The sequence below is a fragment of the Cyrtonyx montezumae genome, unplaced genomic scaffold (genome assembly GCF_038088225.1).
Source record: "Cyrtonyx montezumae isolate F1298 unplaced genomic scaffold, pur_monq_1.0 scaffold_3, whole genome shotgun sequence".
Lineage (NCBI taxonomy): Eukaryota > Metazoa > Chordata > Aves > Galliformes > Odontophoridae > Cyrtonyx > Cyrtonyx montezumae.
This window is the reverse complement of record NW_027072034.1, coordinates 146,876,278-146,897,692: the sequence shown is the minus strand read 5'-3', so window position 1 is coordinate 146,897,692 and position 21,415 is coordinate 146,876,278. Positions and strand designations below refer to the sequence as shown.

The 21,415-nt window shown below is 42.8% G+C and overlaps 1 protein-coding gene across 8 annotated transcripts in view; it reads left to right on the top strand.

The window, feature by feature from the left end:
• The first annotated feature begins 8,847 nt into the window (after positions 1 to 8,847).
• The window catches only part of KIF21A (kinesin family member 21A), an 86,102-nt gene continuing 73,534 nt past the window's right edge, over positions 8,848 to 21,415 (top strand). For 3 of the 8 annotated variants that reach the window (XM_065743572.1, XM_065743571.1, XM_065743578.1), the window contains exon 1: positions 8,848 to 9,081. In XM_065743572.1, coding sequence (XP_065599644.1) covers positions 9,038 to 9,081 — 44 coding nt within the window. In that variant the 5' untranslated portion in view covers positions 8,848 to 9,037. The remainder of the gene's footprint in view (positions 9,082 to 21,415) is intronic. The other 5 variants (XM_065743577.1, XM_065743576.1, XM_065743575.1 and 2 more) reach the window with 3 other exon arrangements.

Here is a 21,415-nt window from a genome sequence, read left to right as displayed (position 1 = left end):
GTGGCGGATAGGGTAAAATGTAGGATTATAGAGTAGAAATAAAAATCTCCATGGATAAAATTTGTTTTGCAAATCAGAGGTTGTATAAAAAACTGAAGAACTGATTTTTATCATCTTCCAGTTGAGATGTTCAGTGCGATGCTGAATTATTTCACAGGTAGAAGAAATAATTCTATCACTAGATTAACTGAATCTAGCCATGGTAGCACGGCTCATGAAGATCACTTAGGAAACTCAAAAATGTAAATGGAATAAGGTATTTAAATGACATTTTACTATAGACATCCTTATGTAAATTAACCCACGTACCTGATGCTACAAGTATCATCAAGTCTGGACCTATTTACATAACACATAACGACAGCTGGTGCAGAATCGTTCCGAGTTGATTTACCTGTTTCTTCCTTTCTTATGATATTTTAATTACATTGCGACATAAAACGTGAAGCTGTGAGTCAGAACAGGAGGTGTTCAGTGTTAAAAGTACAAATACAAACATTATATGGATTAATGACCAAAAGACATAAACAAAGCCAGCAACGTGGATTTTAACAATAAATGCAGAAAAAAAGGAATTAAGGTTGCATATGATCTATCTTAATGACAGCAGAGGCAACTCTCATGGAAAGCGATGTTTTCATTGAAGATCTCCCTCCTGCAGATTTTAATTAAAAAAAAAAAGGCAATAAAAAAGCATAGAGCTTTCACCTGCATAAAGACAAGCTTAAAAGCTTGGCATGAGTGTAGAATCAGAAGGGAAACACAAAGAACACCGCCTGTTTTTCGAAGTGCAGGAGTCTTCTGCTTTCCCAAGCCTGCCTTGTAAGCGTTGATTAATGTTTTTCACTCCAGTGGAAGCAGCAGGGCCCATCAGCGAGGTGCAGGTCTCCTCTGCATGAGTAAGGATGGTAGAATCTGGCCTGGATGATTCAGACCAATCACCATAATTATGTTAACCGGGTGCCCAAGGCACTGCCTCATCCAGGCTGCACAGAATGGGCTCTGGGCAAACCAGCTGCTCTCCTCCTCGGGAGCGGGGTGCTCCTTGCTGCTGAGGAGCAAACGTGGCTGGGCACACGGTGGGAGAACGCCGGAATCAGGCAGTGCAGGAGGAAGATGAGCATGACGCTGCAGCATCATCATCAGCGCGTAGCGCTAGGTGGTGCTCTTTTCTCTACGAAGTTACTACTCATTGGGTGTGAGAAAGATAGGCTTTTTTATTTTCTTTCTTCTTTTCTTCTTCTCCTCTCTCTCTCTTTTTTTTTTTTTTTTTTTTATGATATTGTGTCCCATTTACTCCAGCAGGACCTGACTCAAAGAAAAGAAAACCCATAAGCAGAAATACAAATTGAAAAGCAATGCTTTCCTGTGTTGATTAGTTGATAATCTTCTGTAAGCCTGGAGACATCCATCAAGCTGTGCAGTCAGATTGCTTCAGGTTCTTTTTTCCCAGTGCTGTTTGCAGTGCCCTGGTGGTAAGGGATTTCTTACTTCCATTGAGAGGTTCTCTCCTGTCTGCACACACAGGTCTCTGCTGACAAATCCGTTCCTGTGATCCTACACGTTCCCTTTCCCTTTGTGTTCTTCTCAGCATCTCTGCATTCCACCCTAACACAGCCTTCATTCACTCCCTCCAAATATTTGTTTATTTAGTTATGTTCTCTCTGGCTGTTATTTAGCTGGGTATGCCTATAATGTATATATAAGTTATTTTAAGTCTTTCCCCTTGTCATTAAAGTTCTTCCTCATTCCTGCTGGTTTACTATAGGCAGCCTCTGGTTTGTCAGTGTAGAAATCTGTCAGTGCTGTTATCAGCAGTCTCATGAGAATCTTTGCTGAAATCTGTATTTCCATGAAAAGGCAGACAAAGGGATGATGACTCCACAGTTATGAAAAGATCTAGAAAGATCTCCTAATACAGAGTGACTCATGGCTAACAGGCAGTAAAAGAAATTCTGAACACAAGGACAGAGAAGAAAATGATTTCTCATTTTGAAGAAAAAAAAAAAGAAAGAGTTCATTATGTACAGGAAAAAAAAGATGTTCAATTAGAGATAATACATGTCAGCTCAGTGCCTGTCAAGCAGACAAACACAATCTCAGGGCTCATTTGCAAAAGGACTGGGAAAAACAGAGAGCATCACTGTGCTCTGGTAAATATCCATGGTGCACCTAATCATGTGTGCAGCTGCCAGTCCGGTCACCTGATCTCAGGCAAGATGGAGCTGGAAAAGCTCCCAAGAAGGGCCATAGAAATGTTCAGAAATGATGGGAGGAGAAGTTAAATGGCATCAGACCCCTCTGCTGGAAAAAGAGTTTGCTGCAAGGTCATGACTGGTTGCCTGCCCACTCTTTCTTTCAGTGTCAAATTAAGGATTATCTGCTTTTGTGCACTATTTGCAGTGAGCCCTATTGGTGTTGCTCCAAATTGTCAATACAAACAATTACTTAACTCCTAATGTAGTAACATAATATTCTGTTTTTCTCCACCTCACTGTTACCAATTATTTTTCCAACCCTAAGTGAATGGTTTGTGACAGTCAGTTCCCTTTCAAGTGCATCATGGTTGTGTGACCCTTTGGTGGGAAGAGCATCATTTAGGCACTTTAACCAGCCAAACCACAGGAGATGAATGTTCTGGAGTCAGACCAAAACCCCAAAATGACACATGTGCCCAGCACCAGTTACAATTCTGGTGTAGCTACACAACATCCTGCACAGGCTCGCCAACACACAGATCTGAAGTCCGCACATGGGTCTGTGAGGTCCCTGCACATGAACCTGACCTCTCCCTCTTCCCAGACTGCTGAGATAACAGGCATTGACCTGTCTGTTCCTTTTATTAGCTAGTAATGGAGATGTTGTTCACAAATCTTGTCTAATCCCTTCTGATGCCTGCTAATAGTCTGCTTCCCCAACCTCCCGTGGCAATGGATTCCAGAAGTTTGTTGCTGCAGTGCAAGGACATACTGTCTCATTTCAGCAGCAAAATGTACACTTGCACGCTGTCCATAGCTACAAATTTAAATAAGATTCAGTCCTTCACTGTTCTGCCTACTATCCAAGCATTCCCAAACAATTCATATGCAGCGAATGGCATGAAAACTACTTTGGATAAATATTAAGGAAAGCAAAGCTCAACACGTTGCATTCTTCCAGAGGAAGATGAGGAATGGCTGCTCAGCAGTGGCTGCTAACTCAGCGATCTGATGCCTTGTCTCTGCCATGGGTAGGAGAGCCCAGCACAGAACTGGAAGCACAGATTTTCCTGGCAAGGAGAGGTGAGCCTTGCAGGCTGCTGCAGAGCTTGGAGTAGGGCCGTCTGTTGCTGCCATAGATCAACACAATTCTTTTCTTACAGCAGTGGTCCCTCCATAGCAAGCTCTGTCTGGAAACTCCTTCTTATATGAAGCTTGTTACACCTCTGTTGCAACTACTCATTTTAATTTCATGAGAGTGCCAAACCAGGCTGTATACATATGGAGAATAAAACAACTTGTGCCATGTTTAATTTACAGCTGTCATCCCTTAATTTATAAATTCCATGATGCTATCAGGCTGAAGACTCTCAGTTTGTTCTTGCAAGACCCATTCTTTGCCTGCCCAACCCTCTGTTTTGCAGGTGACACACCGCCCACTTGCTCTTCCCCAAGCTCTGGTGCTGCTTGTGGCTTGTGGTCCCAGTATGTGTAGGCAATTAGTCATTTCTTCACCCGTCTTCCACCCTTATTTTTTGTTATTACTATTTATTGCTTTTATTGCGGTAATGCCTAAGGATGGCAATTAGGAAATGGGATTTCATCTAAAAAAAATTGTAAAACATGCACAAACCCAAGGAACTCACAATCTGGGGCTTAAACATACCATGTCTTGTGAGCACAGAAAGGAGGAGGTTTGTGGGAGCAACATAGAAGGACAGGGCGATCGTAAATCTACCCACTGACCTACCCCTACTAATAGCCATCAGCAGGTTCTGCAGGAAAATGGAAACTTTCCTGACCTCACTGGAACTAATTTCACCAGAGCATTTTCCCACAGGTGGAAAACTTAAAACTGATTTAATCTGGAATGTGCCAGGGTTTCGATGCTTGGTATTTAAACGTGTGAGCTAATTTTTTCTGTCTTATCTAGAGCAGACTGCACAGCTGCTGACAGGAGGCTGCCTTGCCACCACAAATACTGTGTGTGTGGGACTCCTGCCTCTTGGTATCTTCTGCAAGTGCAGTCTGAACCCAAAGTTGACAGCGTCATGGGGATGGGGGAAGGGTGAGGGACAGAGGAAAGATGAGGGTACTGTTGGGAGGGTTATTATGAAAAGCCCATCGTGTTGGGTAACTGTATCCTAAAGGCAAGATTGGTGTTGTGCAACTCTGATGCATTCAAGTCTGAACAGCTGGCTCTGGTGAGAGGCAGCAGAAATGAATTTCCCGTGCAGCTTTTGTATTAATAATTCATCTCATAAAGGTGTGGTCTAACAACACTACTACAGGCCCCTGAATCAGCCCTGATACTGGTTCTGACAACCATTTCTGCTATGGACATCTCTAATTCTCATTTTCTTCTCACCTCCATTTCCTCATGCAAGGATGAGAAGAACTGTGCTTGCTTTGGCTCAAACCTGTAAGACAGTTGGCCACACATGTAGGAGCACACATTTCTGACCACGGTACAGAGTTCCCTGCAGGAACTAGCTACACCCTGGAAGGTATTTAATGGCCCAGCGCCACAGTAAGACCTCATCCTTCCCAGACCTGGGTTATAACCTTCCTAATCCTGTGCCAGATTAGAATAGTGTTATCATAAATCATTAAAATGAATTACATTATTGTAAACACAACACTGTGTTCACAGTGTGTAAAAAATAAAACACTGTGATATAAAAGGCAGGTTCATCCTAGACAAACTCATGGTTTTTAGCCATGTATCTGTTATGATCCCTCTTGGGGAGGATTTTTTCAGAGACATATTTCAGCCTTCTTCATTTTCTTCCAGTCCAGCAGTAGCAATTCATGTGTGCTACATGGCTGCATGCAATGTCTGTATTTATATCAAAACATTTTTCTTGGTGTATCTTAGCATAGACTACAGTTGCACTGGTACAAGCTACCACAGTATTTAGGTCCTGTAGAAAGAAAAACAATTGTATGGCTATAAGCACATTTTTGTTGTACAGTGCAAACACACTGAGCTGCAAAGAGGAGAGAATGACTGTTTTGTTACAGTTTTGTACTGCTTTGTTACTGTGGTATAGTGATACAGAGCAGATTTTGTGCATAGAAAGTGCTAGTTCATGAAGAAATTCTTATTTCTTCATTGAATGCAGTTGTGTACATACCGACCCTGTTCCCATTGAATCTTCTTCTCAGCTCCAGATATGTTCCCTTAATCAATTGTTTCTTTTAACTGTATTTTCTCTTTTCCAGATCATTTAGTTTCTGGAAGGTAGATAAAATCATAGAATCATAGAATCACTCAGGTTAGAAAGGACCTTAAAGATCATTGAGTCCAACCACAACCTAACCACACTACTCTAACTCTAACAACCCTCAGCTAAATCAGGCCCCTGAAAGAAAAGAACCACCTCCTTTTTTCTTGCTTTGGAAGTTCCTAGTGCTTCCTGAGCTCCAGGAACAACTGTGCAGAGCCATCACTTGGCTTCAGCTCCAGAGATCTCTCTTCCTTCTCCACCCCATCCCTTCTGTTTTCTCTACCACCCTCTATCCAGAGTTGTCTATGCTAAACCAGCTTGCTTCCTTTCCTTATCTGCTGCTTCTCTGATTATGCAAACGTGATCTTGCACTCCCTTCTTCTTTCTCAGCTCTGAATGTACTTTCCCTCATCCCATCATGAGCCAAGAAACATTTTTCTTCAGCAGTCTGTTTTCAGAAGGTACTGGAACCAAAGGCCCCCATGGTACCTTCTTGCCTGCCAGTTTAGAGTGGCTTAACACTTTCCTCTGTGTTTTATCAAAAATCTCCGGGGGTGATGAGAAGAAAATAGAAAGCATCTGAGATGCCTTCAATAAGCTTAACTACTTTCAAAGACCTGCAGTTTGAAATAAGGAAGCCAGAGAAGAAAACTTCAAGAAAATCCATCAAAATCAAGTTGCAGCAGTTTCTAGAAGTTCAGCTTAGCATGGGGAGAAGGTCCTTGAAGAGCTGGCTGTGAAAAAAATGTTTTGCAAAACCCTGAGGCATCACATGGGAAATGCAAACAGAGGTTTGACTTTTGCCAAGATTAAACCTGGAAGCTGTGTATTCTTCAATGTTAAAGAGCTTAATGTTCATTAAAATAGAGTGATTACTGCTAAAGAGTGAATATTGCTGAATTGATTTCAATCAGCAACATCTGTTGAAACCCAGTTTCAAGAGAGTCCAGTCACCCTTCCTGTGTCAGATGATGATGGAATACTGCTAATTATTGGGTCATAGAGTTTATAGAATTATGACAGACTCGGGCAAGGAAAAATCTATAGAGAAAATCTGTGATCACTTACACGAGGAACAAAAATATCTTCATTTTTTCCAACTATGATATGAATGTGAAGAAAAAAAAAGTTGCTCGTTAGAATGCAAATTTTCTGCAGAGTTTGCATATACATTTAGGCTTCACTATATACCATTCCAGGATCATGGAATACATTGTGGATGGGATGTAGTTAGTAAGTTAATTTATCATACAAATTCATGAAAACAGTATTCATAAATAAGATGATATCTTAGCTATTTCCTCTACTTAGTGCAGAAGAAGCACTGGAGAACATGACAGCTATACAATGAATGTGAGGCTGTTATCTGATACGGTTTTGAACGATTAAATCTTAAAAATCAAATCAATGGAAAAATATTATGAGATACAACCTCATGGTTGTGAAATGTCAGTACCAACTTCTATTATTTCCAACAGTGGAATCTCAGAACGGAATGGTGTTTTCTCCAGGTCAAAGAAGACACTGTTAGCCCCCTTACACCATGGCCCTAACAAACCTTCTGAACCTTTGTTAGAAATGGCTTAGTCAGCACTAGAAAATTGTCACAGCTGAAATACTTTAAAGTGAAGGCTCTACTATTTTAAGTGGTCTTGCAGTACTTTAATTGGGCCATTTCAGGATCAACTGGTACAGTGGGCCTAGACAGGTAGTCCACAAGGATGACACACTTCAAGACAGATCTTGGACACCTAGCTGTGATCTGCTTGGCGTTAGGGTGGCTGACTGCACTGCAGTCAATTGAGTTGCTCATTGAAGCCACACTTTGCTCACAATTTTAGGCTCTGTAGTTTCTGATGCTTGCTTGAAGAACTCTGTGAGGAGCTTCAGCATCTGGGCAGGGTGTGCATGCACGTGTGTGCCTGTGTTTGTCAGCCATAGCCCTTGCCCTCCCAAACACAGATCTTTCTTTGGTTGCCCCAGTGAATGGCACACGGCACTGAATCATGTGGCAGGAGAACAGAGGGGGTGAAAGTGCACCAGCTGTGACACAGTGCTGCTGCCAGGGAGGGACATCCCTAGCTGTCCTCTACACACTGAACAGGGATTGCAGAGGGAAATTCTCCTGATACTCCCTGGCACTGCAGTTTGTCCCCTTTATGGAAAGATGATCTGAACAGATGTGCAGGTCCTATTATGGACAAGCCAAGGAGCATCAGGAAATGGGACTTCCACAGCTCTTTCTTTTGCTTTGAGATTTCACATGTCTGTTCAAAGAACAAGGAAAAGCCAAAATAAAACACTTCACATTAACGAAAGGATTGTGTATTTTCTGGAAATGGGGGTACAGAGAAAATCTGCCTTTAAAGAGATAGGAGCTCTGTCTTTTTCCTACTTTACATCTGGATGGTCACAGATGAGGCAACTCACATGAAACACGGCAAGAAGATAAATGTCATTCACTATATCAATTTCAGAGGAGTGTTGCACTGAGTTGAAATATTTAAGATAGAAAACGTGCATATAACACAGTAGGACTGGAATAACCATAAATTCGAAGAGAAATGTTTTACTTCCCAGACTAGTCTCTACAGCCTTAACACTTCCTCTTTAATCGCACTGTGGATAATGATTCCTTGTCGTGAGGGTAAATCCTTTGTGATTCAGACACCAACACTGACCCATCTGCAGTAACGTTAAGGGAGACTTTGTTTGCCAAGTGTGTCTCCAATGCAAAACACAGAGGACTGGACGCGGCCAGGGGCACGCGAGAGCTCCCACGCACGCTCGGGGTGATGCCGGCGTGCTTGGCCGCGCTGGGGCCTACCCAGCAGGAGATGCCCAACTGCAGATTTGGCTTTCATGCTTTTGTTACATTAGCGCCGTGTCAGCAGGAAAGAAACACCGGATACATTTGGATAAGAAAGTATCCACATTACTAAAGCTGTTAGAGCCGAAGCATATTAACCTTCGCGCTTGCCGCGTTTGCTTAAGAGGTTTATTTTTAGCTTGCATTGTAAACGCGATGTAAATAAACGCCGATAGCCCAGCGATGCTGCTCGCCGGGATGGGCCCAGCGCCTGCGGAGCGGCTCAGCTGAGCAGCGCTCGACTCACGCCCGCAGCTCGCCCGGCGAGGTTTTCACGCACATCAGCGGGCCTACCGGCACGGAAAGCCGTCCCGAGGAACGCGGACTGTTTGGGGGCAAAACAGCCGGGCTCGAGGACGCGATTCGCACCAGGAACGAGCCGATCGCCGGCCGCTCGGCGGGCTCCGGCGGCGGCATCCCCGCGTCGCGCCAGCCGCCGGCCCGGGGCGGGGCCGTGACGCATTGCGGCTGCAGCGGGTCCGGAGCTGGGGCCGGGGCCGGCGCCCGCAGCTCATCCCCCGCGGCTCAGCCCCGGCCGGCGGAGCGCCGGATCGAGTGGCGCAGCGGCGGCGCTCCCCGCCCAGGGACTGGCGGGGCGGGGGCAGAGGAGCGGCGGGCCCGCCCCGCGCTCCGCGGCTCTACCTTAGCCATTCCGGCACCTAAAATGGCTGGAGCGCGGCTCCGGAGGAGGTGAGCGGGAGCCTCGGCCGCCGTCCCCGGCTCCTCCCGCTCGCGGCACCATGTCGGCCGGCCAGGACGAGAGCTCGGTGCGGGTGGCCGTCAGGTAAGCGGAGGCTGCAGGTGGGAGCGCGGGGCCTCGCCCCGTCTTCATTTTGCCCTCGGAAGCGGCGGAAAGGTGGAAAAACGCTTTTCCCGACGCGTCGTTGTCGGCCTCGCGTTTTCAGCAGTGTTCCCGCTGCTGACAGCTCCGCGGGGCCGTCCGTGCGGCGGCGAGCGGGGATTGGCGCAGGAGCCGTGCTGGGAACGGAGCTTCGGTCGTTCGGGAACATCAGCTCATTCAAATCGCTCTTTTTATCGGAGATAAAAATCTGGTGTTCGGCAGCGAGCTCTTGGCTCTCCTCGGTTTTCTACGGGAAGACGTTTCGCTGTCGTTTGAAGAACTTCCAGATTAGCCCACGGATGTCTTATCTTTCAGAACGCTTTTACATAATTCAAATGTAAGAGGAAACAGATCTGTACACGTACAGCAAAATGGGCATGCTTGGGTTTGGGTCGCGGTACTGAATAGTGATTGGGTTTTTTTTCCCCCTTAAAAGAAGATCTGTGTTATGCACTGATGCTCAGTGGCACAGGCAGCCAGACCTTGGGGAAGGGCTGCCTCTCCACTTGGGCTTTAGAGCCACCGCATTTATTTCACCTTATGGGATAACTCAGTGTCTGTGCAGGAGGACAAAGCAGGCAGGTTGCTTTGCTGTGCAGGGCGTAGGAAAAAGCCATGCTGCTGAGAGCTGCTGCTGGTGGGTGTGTTGGGGGGGAACAGATCAATAACATTTTTGGTAAACAGACACCGCCCCTGTGTGATAACATGGGATGTACACTGCAGTTGTTGCGTTGGCCATACAGAGTGATGCTTCTGCGGGAATGGGTTTCTGCCCGAGCCGTTTTCCTGCAGAATACAGGGAGGTATTATTGTGAAGCGCAATTAGGGTGTGTGTTTTCCTCTTTAAGTACGAGATAGGTGTGATCCCCAGCATAGAGTGTGTTGCAGATTAGCAGACTGCTCTGTCATTTGAAGAAAATATTAAAGATCCTTTGAGCCAAAAAAAATAGTGGTGTAGGAGTTCATTTTAAAATACAAAAGGTTGTTGTAACTGGAAAATGACTAAAAGCTGCTGGTGCAATTAGGTTTATGGTTGTAGATGTGTGATAAATAGATTAGAAATAATATATGACGAAGGGTTGGTAAAAGTGAATGAAGGCAGCTCAGCCGTGTTACAGTGGATCGCTGTAGCTCTTGAAAACAAATCCCAAATGTTACAAGACATACTTCCCAAATGTTACAAGGCACGCTTCTGTAATATAACTGGATAGCTGAGGTCCTATGGCGGAGAACATCTCACTGGGGATGAGGGGTTGCATCTTTGCTCCCTTTTGCCTTCTTTGTTGGATTAACTGTTCGCTTATGAGATTTCTCCTTCTTGACTTAGAAGCCAGGAACAAAGCCATGCACAGCTGCCTTTTCCCTGCCAGTAACTTTTCTGTTTTTTTCTGTCGGTGCATTTTGTGTAGTACTCTGAACTGCAAGACCAGTTGCATCAGTGTGCTTTCATACGTTTCAACGTTGTATGGTACGTTATGAAAACCACTTAATTCTGTCTCCTTCTTGTTTTGGTTCTTCATTTCTTTCTGGGGACTTGAGCTTAGTTCAGCACTGGTCTCTGCTGTTGTAATGATTTAGTCTGTTTTTGCATGTATGTTTTCTGAACAGGGCTTGCTCAACACGAGAGCCCTGGCTGTTTGCAGCCCACGAGGTAGTATCTCAACTGAAATGTTTCAAGAGCGTTTGGCCCTGAGCTTTCTGAAGAGCTGCGTTAGCTTAAGCCTTGAATGAGAGTTGTAGAACAGCCATTACCGAAATGATTTAGCAAATTAGCTGCTCTTTTTTTTCCCCAGAACCTGGTTATTTCACTTAACTATAGACACTATTTACAAACACTTCTTTCTTTCCAACCAGCACCACCTTAAAGCTATCATTTTGTATGTTAATTACTCCCCCCCTTTTTTTTTTTTTTTTTTTGTGTAATAATGGGTTTGTGAGCAATATGCTAAATACTCCTGTTTATTGAAGCATGAAAGCTGAAAAGAATTTGGCAGGTAATCCAGTAACTAAGGTTAAATTCCCCAATTAAGAAAAAGAATTCTTCTGTATTGCAGCCTCCAGTGGAAGAGTTATGGAGGATTTCAGTAGTAACATGCAACTTCAACAAAGAGTTTTGCTCTTTGTGTTCCTCTGCGTGTCTGTGCGGTGTCTGTTTTCAGGTGAAATCAGCCCTCATGATGGCTGTCTGAACTTTTTTCTTTTACATGTGAAATGCTACTCTTTTTGTAAAGCTGGAATGACTGCCTTGCTTCTGTCAATGTCTTTTCAGCAAATGAAGATTTGCTTTTGTTGAGGAGGCTCTGGAGTGCTGCAGGCAGCAATTTTTGGAATTCAGTTATAGTTTCAGATTTTTGTGTACCTTGCTATGTTAGTGGTGTCCATGGCCAAGATACAGCATACAGGCTTCTTATGGGTTGGGTAGATGAGATTCTCACTTACCACTGAGATCCTCTGTAGCCACAGCATGCGTCGGTGTTGCACTCAGTCATTGTGTGAGCTGTCTGGGGCTTGGTTGGGGTCACAGGACTTGAAATGCCTCCAGCAGGAGAGGTGGCAGCACAGGTCCTTACTGCATATGGCTTGCACTGTTCAGTACTGTTCAGCACTGTTCAGGCATCCTAGGGCTTGGAGGACCTGGTCTAGTGGGAGGTGCCCTTGTCTGTAGCAGCAGGGTTGGAATGAGATGATCTTAAAGGCCCCTCCCAACCCAAACCATTCTATGATCCTACCAAGGGTAATCTAAGCATACAAAATGTTGGACTTAGGTCCTTTGCCTTTTTGGATGCAAGCTAAACAAGGGAACTCTTGAAGACAGTAATAATGGATGGATGGAGCTCACCAGAAAGCTTGCTTGAGGGACTTGCTTCTGGTGAAGTGTGGTGTCTGTTACATGTATCCTTTTACAGGGAAGACAGAAAAATTGTGGAAAGCTGAATTATCTGTCTATCTTCTGGTCCTCCATAGAAGTAAGATGAGCTTAATTCACGCTGAGTCATTGTGAGTTCCAGACACAGAGATGATAAATTTCGGTGCTGATTGATAATGCAGCCTTTTAAGATGCTATATAAAAACAGAAGAGGAAATAATAAAGAGTTATGTGAAGCAATGAATAGCTCTAGAAGCTGTCCAGCAGCCAAGGGAGAATAAGGTGGTCACTGAGATGTGTTTGGACAATGCCTTAGGTGGAGTGGACAATGGAAGGACATGAGCTGTGTGGTGGTGCAGCAGGAGGAAGTAGCGCTGTAGTGTTGGGCGTGCTATCACTGAGGAGGATGGAATCCAGTTGGAACTGTGTTAATGGCCAAAAGCAAAGAACCAGGGAGGAGTAGTTAGGGGACAGTGTTTTATTCATCAGGTATAAAGACTGGAGAGCAGTGAAGGGAAGAACTGTGGAAGTGTTTATTTTCTTTCTTTATTTTAAATCCTCCCTATGTTTGTGTTTATGCCAAAGTAGCGAATAAAGTGGAGTGCTATTACTTTCAGCTGCTGCTATCGGTGCCTGTTCAGTGTTACAGCCCTCAAGCAAAGAGAGCATTGCTACCCTCTTCCTAATGTGCACAGAGAAGCTGTAGGATATGGCCACCCAGATTTCCCTGAATCATCTCAGATGTGCCCTTCTTGTACCCGCCCTGGGTCTCTGCCATACACTGCAATTGCAAACCACTGTGAAATCTGGTGTCTGCCAAGTATGGGAACTGTGTGCACAAAATATAAAGCATCTGCTGGGAAATTTATTAGGTAACAGTGTAAGTAATAATTGTAGCTCATGAATGAAGACATTTTATTTCTGGTATTCTGAAAGGGGAGATAGGGTGTTCCAGGAAAGCATATTGATTACTAATTCAATTTCAGGATGTTGATTTTTTTTGTTTGTTTTTCTTTCCATCCCCCAGCTAATCAGACTGCCTGTGACATGAAATCAGTATACACTGTTAACTTCTGATAAGCCAAATGGGATGTGTTCATCCCTTGTAACCTCAGCCTTTTGCTGCATAGATTTGTCCTGGGAGCACTGGGTTTGTTCCTTCCCTGTCCCCATTTGGCTCTCTCCTGTGCTCCTTTATCTTATGCTAGTTCCTGTATTTTTTTCCTCCCCATCTACTGTTTGAGTACCTTTTCATCTTTCATACTCCTCAGCAGTAATTTCTAATAGCTTTTGCGCTGAAGTTCTCCTCAGTGCTGGATCCAGCAATTGTAACCAGAGCAGAAGGAGCTGAGTGGAAGGAGCCTGCCTTTTTGATAGGAGTGCTTTGAAGCCTTTGATGTCTGTTGAAATTAATTTTCTTAGGCTGCTGTTCTGCAAACAGTTGCTGTTGTCTTTACGCTTCCTACCACGAACAGTTCTGCAAATATCAGCTGAATATCCATGCCTGCTGTGGTATATATTGCAGGCTCTGGAGGGCAGAGGTACTGGTTTCATGCTTCCCATACAGTGCTAAGCATCTCTTGCTGTTTAAATAGTTCTTTAAGTAGATAAGCAACAGAATAGATTACAGTACTATCCATTGGGTCCTAAAAATGAACCAAGATTTTCTTTTTATCAGATAACAGTTACTGTCCAGCTGTAATTGTGTACAAGTGTGAAAGTTTTTAGGGAAAAATATCTGAGAAAATGAAGTGTGAATGAAGTTCATCAGTTCAGCAGTATGCAGTTATGTCCCAGTGAAGACAAAAAAAGTTGTTTGACAGTATTAAACAGTGATTTCTTTTGGGTCTTGTCAAGTGTTGGAAAGTACTTCTTTTGGAGAGTCTGTTAATGGAAGGATACCAAAGAGATCTAGTTTTTGGAAAGCTCATATTGCATATCTTTTGTAAGTTTTCATGTTACTCTTTGCACCGTGACTTAAACAAACATTCCCTTGTCCTTTGCTGAAACTTTATGCTACCCCATCCATATGTTTTGCATTTTAACTGGAAGAAAAAACACAGCACCATCTGCTGCTGAATTAATTCAGGTTTCATCATATCTGACTCGATCATCCGTAACTGATATTGCTTGGGGCAGGCTGGGATCTGTGATCTTGCTTTCTAGGAAATAAACTTGCCTTTCCACTACTCGTGAGGTAACCACAAACTCATTCTTTCGTGGTGGGGAAAGAAAGCCTAGTCAGGCATTTCCCTTCACGTTATGTATTCCTTGCCAAAAGATGAATGTGTCTTGAATTATAACAAAACCAAACCCAACAAAAAGTGGTATTAGACTGTCCGTGGTTGCAGGTGAATTGTGTTTTGAACTTAAGGAAAGCTTATAAAAGATTTTGGGAATTTAGTTCACTTTGAAAATCTGGCTTCCATTTGGTGGCATTTTCTTTGCTGCACTCTGTACAGAGTTAAAGGAATGTCAATAAAAACCTATTACTGAACTCAAGGCTTCGCTTTCTTTTTTTTTCTGCGCAGCTTCTCTCAGTTATTCTGCAGTAGTTGAATGACCCTTGTGCTTGGGATTGAGGGAGCCTTGTTCCTTCCCTCTGCCTTCCCTTTCTTTGCTCTGAGTGCTTCATAGGTTCCCCTTGCTGCCCAGGCTGAGATGGCTACTGGAATTCTTGATCAATTTTGCATGATTGTTGATAGAAAATAAAGCTATTTTAGGTGCTTTTTTATTTTATCTGCTTAAGGAGGAGATTCTGTATTCTCTCATATCTGGGGTTGCTAGAACTGAGGATTTTTATTTTTTTGTTATACTAATTTGATTCCATATGAAGTACTTACAAGAAGTTGAAAGTATTGTTTGAACTGGAGAACAAAAAAACTTAATTAGAAATCAAACACAATCTGAACAAGTCCAGCAAGAGTAACAACATGAGCTGTGCCTTCTTCTTGCATGCTCTTTCCCTTCTTCTCTAAAATTGTTTTAAATCTGTGCTCATTTTCTTTCTGTTATTACTTTATTTCTTTTTTGTAGTTCTCTGTTACTTTCCAGTTTTCCCTGGTGAAACTTTGCTGAGATAAATGTCTGCCCCAGTGTGACTAAAGGCCTTATTTTTCCAACAAGTTCTCTTGTTTGATGCATTTACCATGGCAACAACATGCAAATGGAGACCAGTGGAGGGGTTTTAAGGTCAGTGGCACAGTGCCTTCGATGTGCAGAGAAGGTCTCTCCAGTATATGTTTTAAAATGTGAACTTGTTCACACTGCCTTTGAAAATTCATGAAGGGGCATACATGTCTGAAACCTTTCCATTTTTGAGGTCGTTCTTTTTGGTTCTGAAAGTAGTTAACTTTTTTAAACTGATTCATTTCTTGTGTGGTTAAAGCCAGTTTGTTGGCTTTTGGTCTTTAAACTTTATGACCTCCACGAACCTTTCCATATGCTGCAGTAACTGTTCTGAAGTGCTTACTGTGGAGTGTACGTAATTGGGATGGGTGATAGGTGCACCCAGTTCCATGTTCAGTCTCTGGCCATAAGCATTGCTGGCTACTCAGTATCAGCCACAGCATGATTTTAACAAGATCTTTGAGTGTAAGATTAGTACTGCTGGAAGTGGACCAGTTAAGCTCCTGATTTGGAGCTAGCCACTGGATTAGCATAAAATATCTCCTGGATAGACTGTGGGAATCAGGAGTGAGGAGTAGGTGCTGTTAGGTCCTTTTTGTTGTTGTCTTCAACAGATTTGGTTAAGTCTATCAGTGCTGGAATAATTTATTTTTGCTTTAAGAGGTTTCTCTGATTGATTGATGAGTGCTAGGCTTGCTCTCTGGGAAATGCACTCTAAGCAACTTTAGGGTTCAATTCTATGAAGCAAAAATGAGTGATGCATCCCTTCAGTTGGTGGAGTTCCAACAAGGGAGGATGACAGCAACAAAACCTTCATAGAAGGTTCTGATATTGTTCTCTATACACAGTAACTTACATGCATTCAAGCCGAAGAATGACTTTGGAAATGTATTCAAGAATTTGCTTTCTCATTGGTGCCTCTTGTATTTCTACTGCTATAGAACAGCTACATAGTTCAGATGCTTACCTAATTCTTAATTTTGAAGTCCAGTTTGCATTTGGCACAGATTCTATGTTCTTCGGGTACTCCAACTTTTCTGAAATGTTGTGCAGAAGATTGGAGGATGCTGATTTTTTTTTTCCCTTCATTTATTTTCAACATTATCAATCTTTTAAAACCGTCAGTAAAGCGAAGTTCTCAAGGTGGATAAAAGTAAAAGGACTGCATGCAGCATGCTGTGGTGTGATGGTTTAGGTACAAGAGCTGATATAGAAGGATATAGCTGAGAGGACTGGAGAGAAAATGCTTTTCTTTTGTGGGTCATCTCAACTTCTGGTGATCTCTCTTCTGCCCTAGCTTCTGTTACTAATGGAAAGTTTTGATCAAACAAGCTTTTATGTTTGACTGATCTAATCTAGTTTGGGGTTTTGAACAAAAGTCTTCTGCATCTTGGATTGATGCCTAACCCCTCGGTGATTGTCTTTGTTGGGGCTTGTGTGTTACTTTCTTTTTGTGGCACTCTGAGCAGCTCATTGCCCCCAAGATCTTTGGGCTGCTCGTGTTTCATTCAGAGGTACTGATTAAATAATTTTGCCGACTGCAGCAAGCAGTGCCTCTGTTTTAGTCTGTGCTTGATTTTGTCCAGAATCTCTATACCTCTGCCTCTATCCTTATGAGTTCAAGTGACCTGAAGGTAGGTAGAGCCTTTCTTTTTTTTGTTTCTTTGTTTCCTAATCTTCCTATGGTCCGCTGGTGATTCTTTTATTGTCGTCTCAGAGTTGTGTCTTAAGTTCCTCAGGCCAAAGATACATCTTTAAAATGTAGTAAGCAGTTATAGAGTGATATAAATAATACATAATGTAGTGTCATGAGAAAAACAACTGCTAGTAAAACATCTTAGTCATTACCTTCTATGAAAAGTGTTACAATCAAAAACTTCTGTTTTGCTAAAGCACCCATATGGCTTTGTTTTCCTTATCCCTCTCCCCATCACCCTTCTGATTTTTTTTATTTTTAATGTGAAAGGAATGGGGGGGGAGTAAAAAAAAAGCTAATGCAAGACACTCTGATCTGTAGGAAATAGTTGACTGATCCTAAGCAAACAATACTTTTCATTGGTTTTTGCTCCAAAGCAGTTGTCCAGGTAAGGTGTTTTTCAGTCCTTGGTCTCAAATGTGCTCCTTTTGGAGTTTAGATGTTGTATGGTCTGATATTTGGATGGAGCCTGGATTTGGACTTGATGATCCTTTTGGGTTGCTTCCAACTCAGGGTATTCTATGATTTGTAGGCTCTGGGTCTGAAGTGTGATGCCTTTGAATGTTGTGGGGTTTTTTTTGTTTTTTTTTTTTCCTCTAGGTATTATCTATACACATTAATTTGGAGACTGGGATTATCTAGTTACAATTATATCACAAATGTGAATGATCTGTGCATTTGAGAAAAGTTGATTTGTTTTACAAGAGAAGTATTTTAAATATGTTAAGGGCCAGAGAATATTTTCATGCAGGGCTGAAGAAGAGTAAGTATCAGAATATATCTTTTCTACATGTAAGGGGAAAGAGAAGGGCTACCCTACTTACAGTCTGAAGCAGTAGCAGGTCAGAATGAGGGCAACCTGCTCAATCTGTATTACCTGTAGTGCGACTTACACTTCTGTCTGATCTAATCAGCCAGCCCATCACACAGGAACAATACAGATCTGGGGTAGGAGTGAACTGCTATTGACAGATAAACCATTTGGCATTTAAGTACACTGATTCTTAATTTTTTTTAAATATTCCCAAAAAGCTGATTCCTCCCTCATGGCCCACATGATGTTGGCTGGTCATCTAGCAAACATGCAATTTTGGCTCTGGATTTTGAAGCTACCCATAGGTCTGTTTCATTATTGTTGTTAGCAAATCCTTTGGGGAACAGATGGGCTTTCATTGTTCATTAAATGTCAACAAGTAAAGCCTTGCTAGGCCCAAAAGAGGAATAAATATTCTACAGTTGAGAGCCTCAGTTGAAAGTGCTTTGTTCTGTGTTGCCAGGCCTGAAAGCAGGGCTGGCCCATTCCAGACTGATTCGTCTGATGATTTTTAACTCTCATGACTGCTGAATGCTTGGAAGTCTTTTGAGAGGTAGGGAGTGGTCTTATATCAAGTGGTGCTAGCCTACATCTTGGGTGCTAGTTGACTGGAAGTAAAGGGCAAGTGCACTCTCTGCTGTTGTTATAGGCAAGTTATTATGAATAATATATAAAAATTAATTGTGAAACAGAAGTGTTTTGGTGAAAAAGGAAGAAAATTAGACTTTGGAGAAAATTGAGTTTTTATGCAAGGCACTAAGTAATCCATACCCTGATAACATCTTGGCTGATGTCCAGTGTTCAGTTTCGGGTGCCACAATTCAAGAAAAATGCAGACTAATTAGAAGGAACCGAGGGGGGAAGGGTGATGACTGGGCACCTAAAAACACGACCAGTTTCATAGTGTGAGATATGAGAAGTGAAGATTGCCAGGAGCTGTGTTTTGAAATACCCAGTGCCAAATGCAAAGTAGAAGGGAATAAACTTTTCTTTATGTTCCAGCCAGGTTAACAGGCTTAACCTCCAATAAGAAAAGTAAAAGACAGGAAGGAAGCATTTATCTGTTGTTAGGATGGATGTCCCGGAGCAGTTTATGGAGATGTGAAACCATCCGTAGGAGAGACTTCTAAAAACAAATCAAACTGATATCTGTCAGGAATGTTTTGGACATAGATCATATTGGGGCAGAAAGAGTGGGTGCTTAATCTCTGTGACATTTCCGGGTCTTTGCCATCCCAATTTCTGGCAATTCTATGAAGTTGCATGTTCAGCATCAGGGCCTGAATTCAGCACAGTTGAATCATAGATTGTTTGGGTTGGAAGAGATCTCAAAAGTCATCTAGTTCTAATCCCCATGCCACAAGCCGGATTGCTGACTGCTCCATCAAGTGCTAGATCAAGCACTAGCTCAGGTTGCTCAGGGCCCTGTCCAGCCTGGCCTTGAATGCCTCCAGGGACAGGGCATCCACAGCCAACCACTGGGTGGCTTGAAACATATGCAGTACCCCATGCTACTGCCCAAAATACCATCTTAGGTCTTGAGAAACAAGTCCTGTGGTGACATGGCAGCCTGTTCCAACACCTCACCACTCTCTCTCTTGGAAAAACGTCCCCCTGAGATCTAATCTAAATCTTCCCTCCTTCAGTTTAAAACCATTACCCTTTGTGCTGCCACTATCAAGCCATGTAAAAAGTTGATTTCCCCCTTGTTTATAATGTCCCTTTAAATATTGGAAAGCTGCAGTGAGATCTCCCTGAAGCCACGCTCCATCATTATGTCTTTGTGGAAGAGATGCTCCAGCTCTCTTATAGTCCTCGTGGCCCTCCTCTGGACCCTTGTCCAAAAGCTCCACCATCTTTTCTGTTTCCTGAGGCCCCAGATCTGAATGCAGTCTTTCAGATGGAGCCTCACGGGGGCAGAGTAGAGAGGTACAGTCACCTGCTTCTCTTGCTGGACACCCCTCTTCTGATGTGGCTCAGGATATAGTTGCCCTTCCAGACTGCAGGTGCACATTGCTGGCTCGTGTAAAGTTTTTCATCTACCCATAGCCTTAAGTCCTTCTCAGCAGGGCTACTCTCAGGGAATTCTGAAGAATGATCCCATTCAGATGCCAAGGTATGCTTGCAGAGATGTGACAATGTCCACATTAACAATAACGCCTCGGAAACTTGGAGGGGTAAGCTTAGATTAATTTAGGTTTGGAGAGACCTTGCTCAAAGCAGGCTCAAAACTAACTTCAGCACAGGTTGCTCAGGACTTTACCAAATTAAGTCTTGGAAAAACCTTCGAGAGTGGAGACTGCTCCATGTCTTGAATATCCAATACTTGACTGTCCTGAGGTGGATTTTTTTTTTCCTTATGCTAGGTTGAGAAGCCTCTTGCTTTGGTTTATGACTTCTGTCTCTTGTTCTCCTGACTTCAGTAAGGGAGCTTAGCTCTGTCTTCTTGGGACTCTTCTCAAGTATTTGGAAGATAACAGGCAAGGCCTAAAAGCCAGCAAGTTATGGAAGGATCTTTGTCTATAAGTCTGTTGGAAAGTGTGAGCTGCGTGGAAGAGCTTCAGCAAAGGGACCACAGCCTCTTCAGATGAGTTCTGAATGTACTGGGCATAGTGAGGTCTTGGCAGATGGACCATCATACAGTGGTGCTGGCAATATGCTGTGAGGATGTAACATGTTGTAAGCAGACACTGCTTGAAATATTGGAGGCTTTTGTTTTGTTTTGCATGGCTAATGGATTCTTTTTGTTCTGAAGTCTATTTTCCACCCCCCACCACTGCACCCCCAGTCATGAAGATCACTTGGTGATGTGGTGTTGCTGCTGTGGAAGCCTTTGGAATGTGATTCAGTGAAGGGTAACTGTGCATCCCTCTCCTCTCTGCAAGAACACTTGGCAGTCATCTTTTGCCTGCTTTCCTTTGCCACAGTTTAAACTCATTTATTTTTGGCCAAGCTGACTTAACAAGAATAATTAACCTCCAACACTGTTATTGATTCCTTGTTTCTTAGATATTCATGCACTCCTTAACCATCTCACAGAATAATTGTATCTGTTTCCCTGTCAGTTCATGTTTTGTTCTTATAATTCCGATTTGCTCGACAGTATATATTCTGTTAAGTCATAGAGAAATGCATGCAGTTAGTCATTGCTTTATCACATGAAGCATGTGATAACCTTGTGAATACAACCCGAAGTGTCATTACTTATCTTGGAACAGCTTCCTTTGACTCTTAAGAAATTAATTATAGTTTGTGCCTTATCAGTTTTTGTTTTGTCTGCGGAAAAATGGATTTTAAAATCTTCAGAAGTCTAATTCAGTTATTTTCTTCCCCTCTCCTTATTCCTCTGGATTTGTGTTCCACATAAATTAATATGAAACTCTGACAAAGTTAACATTCAGTTTGCTTTATACTGTTGATACCTGCCTTGTATCTATGTAAGTGTTTTCTGGTTGAAGTTCAGTCTGTTCAAAACAGCAATATGTTGGCAGACTGAGAGAAGTACACTGAAGTTTGTAACATCTGCATCTTTTCTTGACCATATCTACTGTTCAGGATTTCTTAAACTGCAACTACGAGACATTACTGCCTCCCAAATTTTATCAGATGTGTCAAGGAAATTTGACTATCTATTAGAATGTTTGTGGGTTTTTATTTTTTTCTAATGTGAATTCTGTTATTTATACTTGCATTCTTCCTCTTAAATTTAAAACTAAGGGAAGGCTGTATATCTAACCAGTGGGGCAGAATGCTTGTAGTGTATTGCTTGACA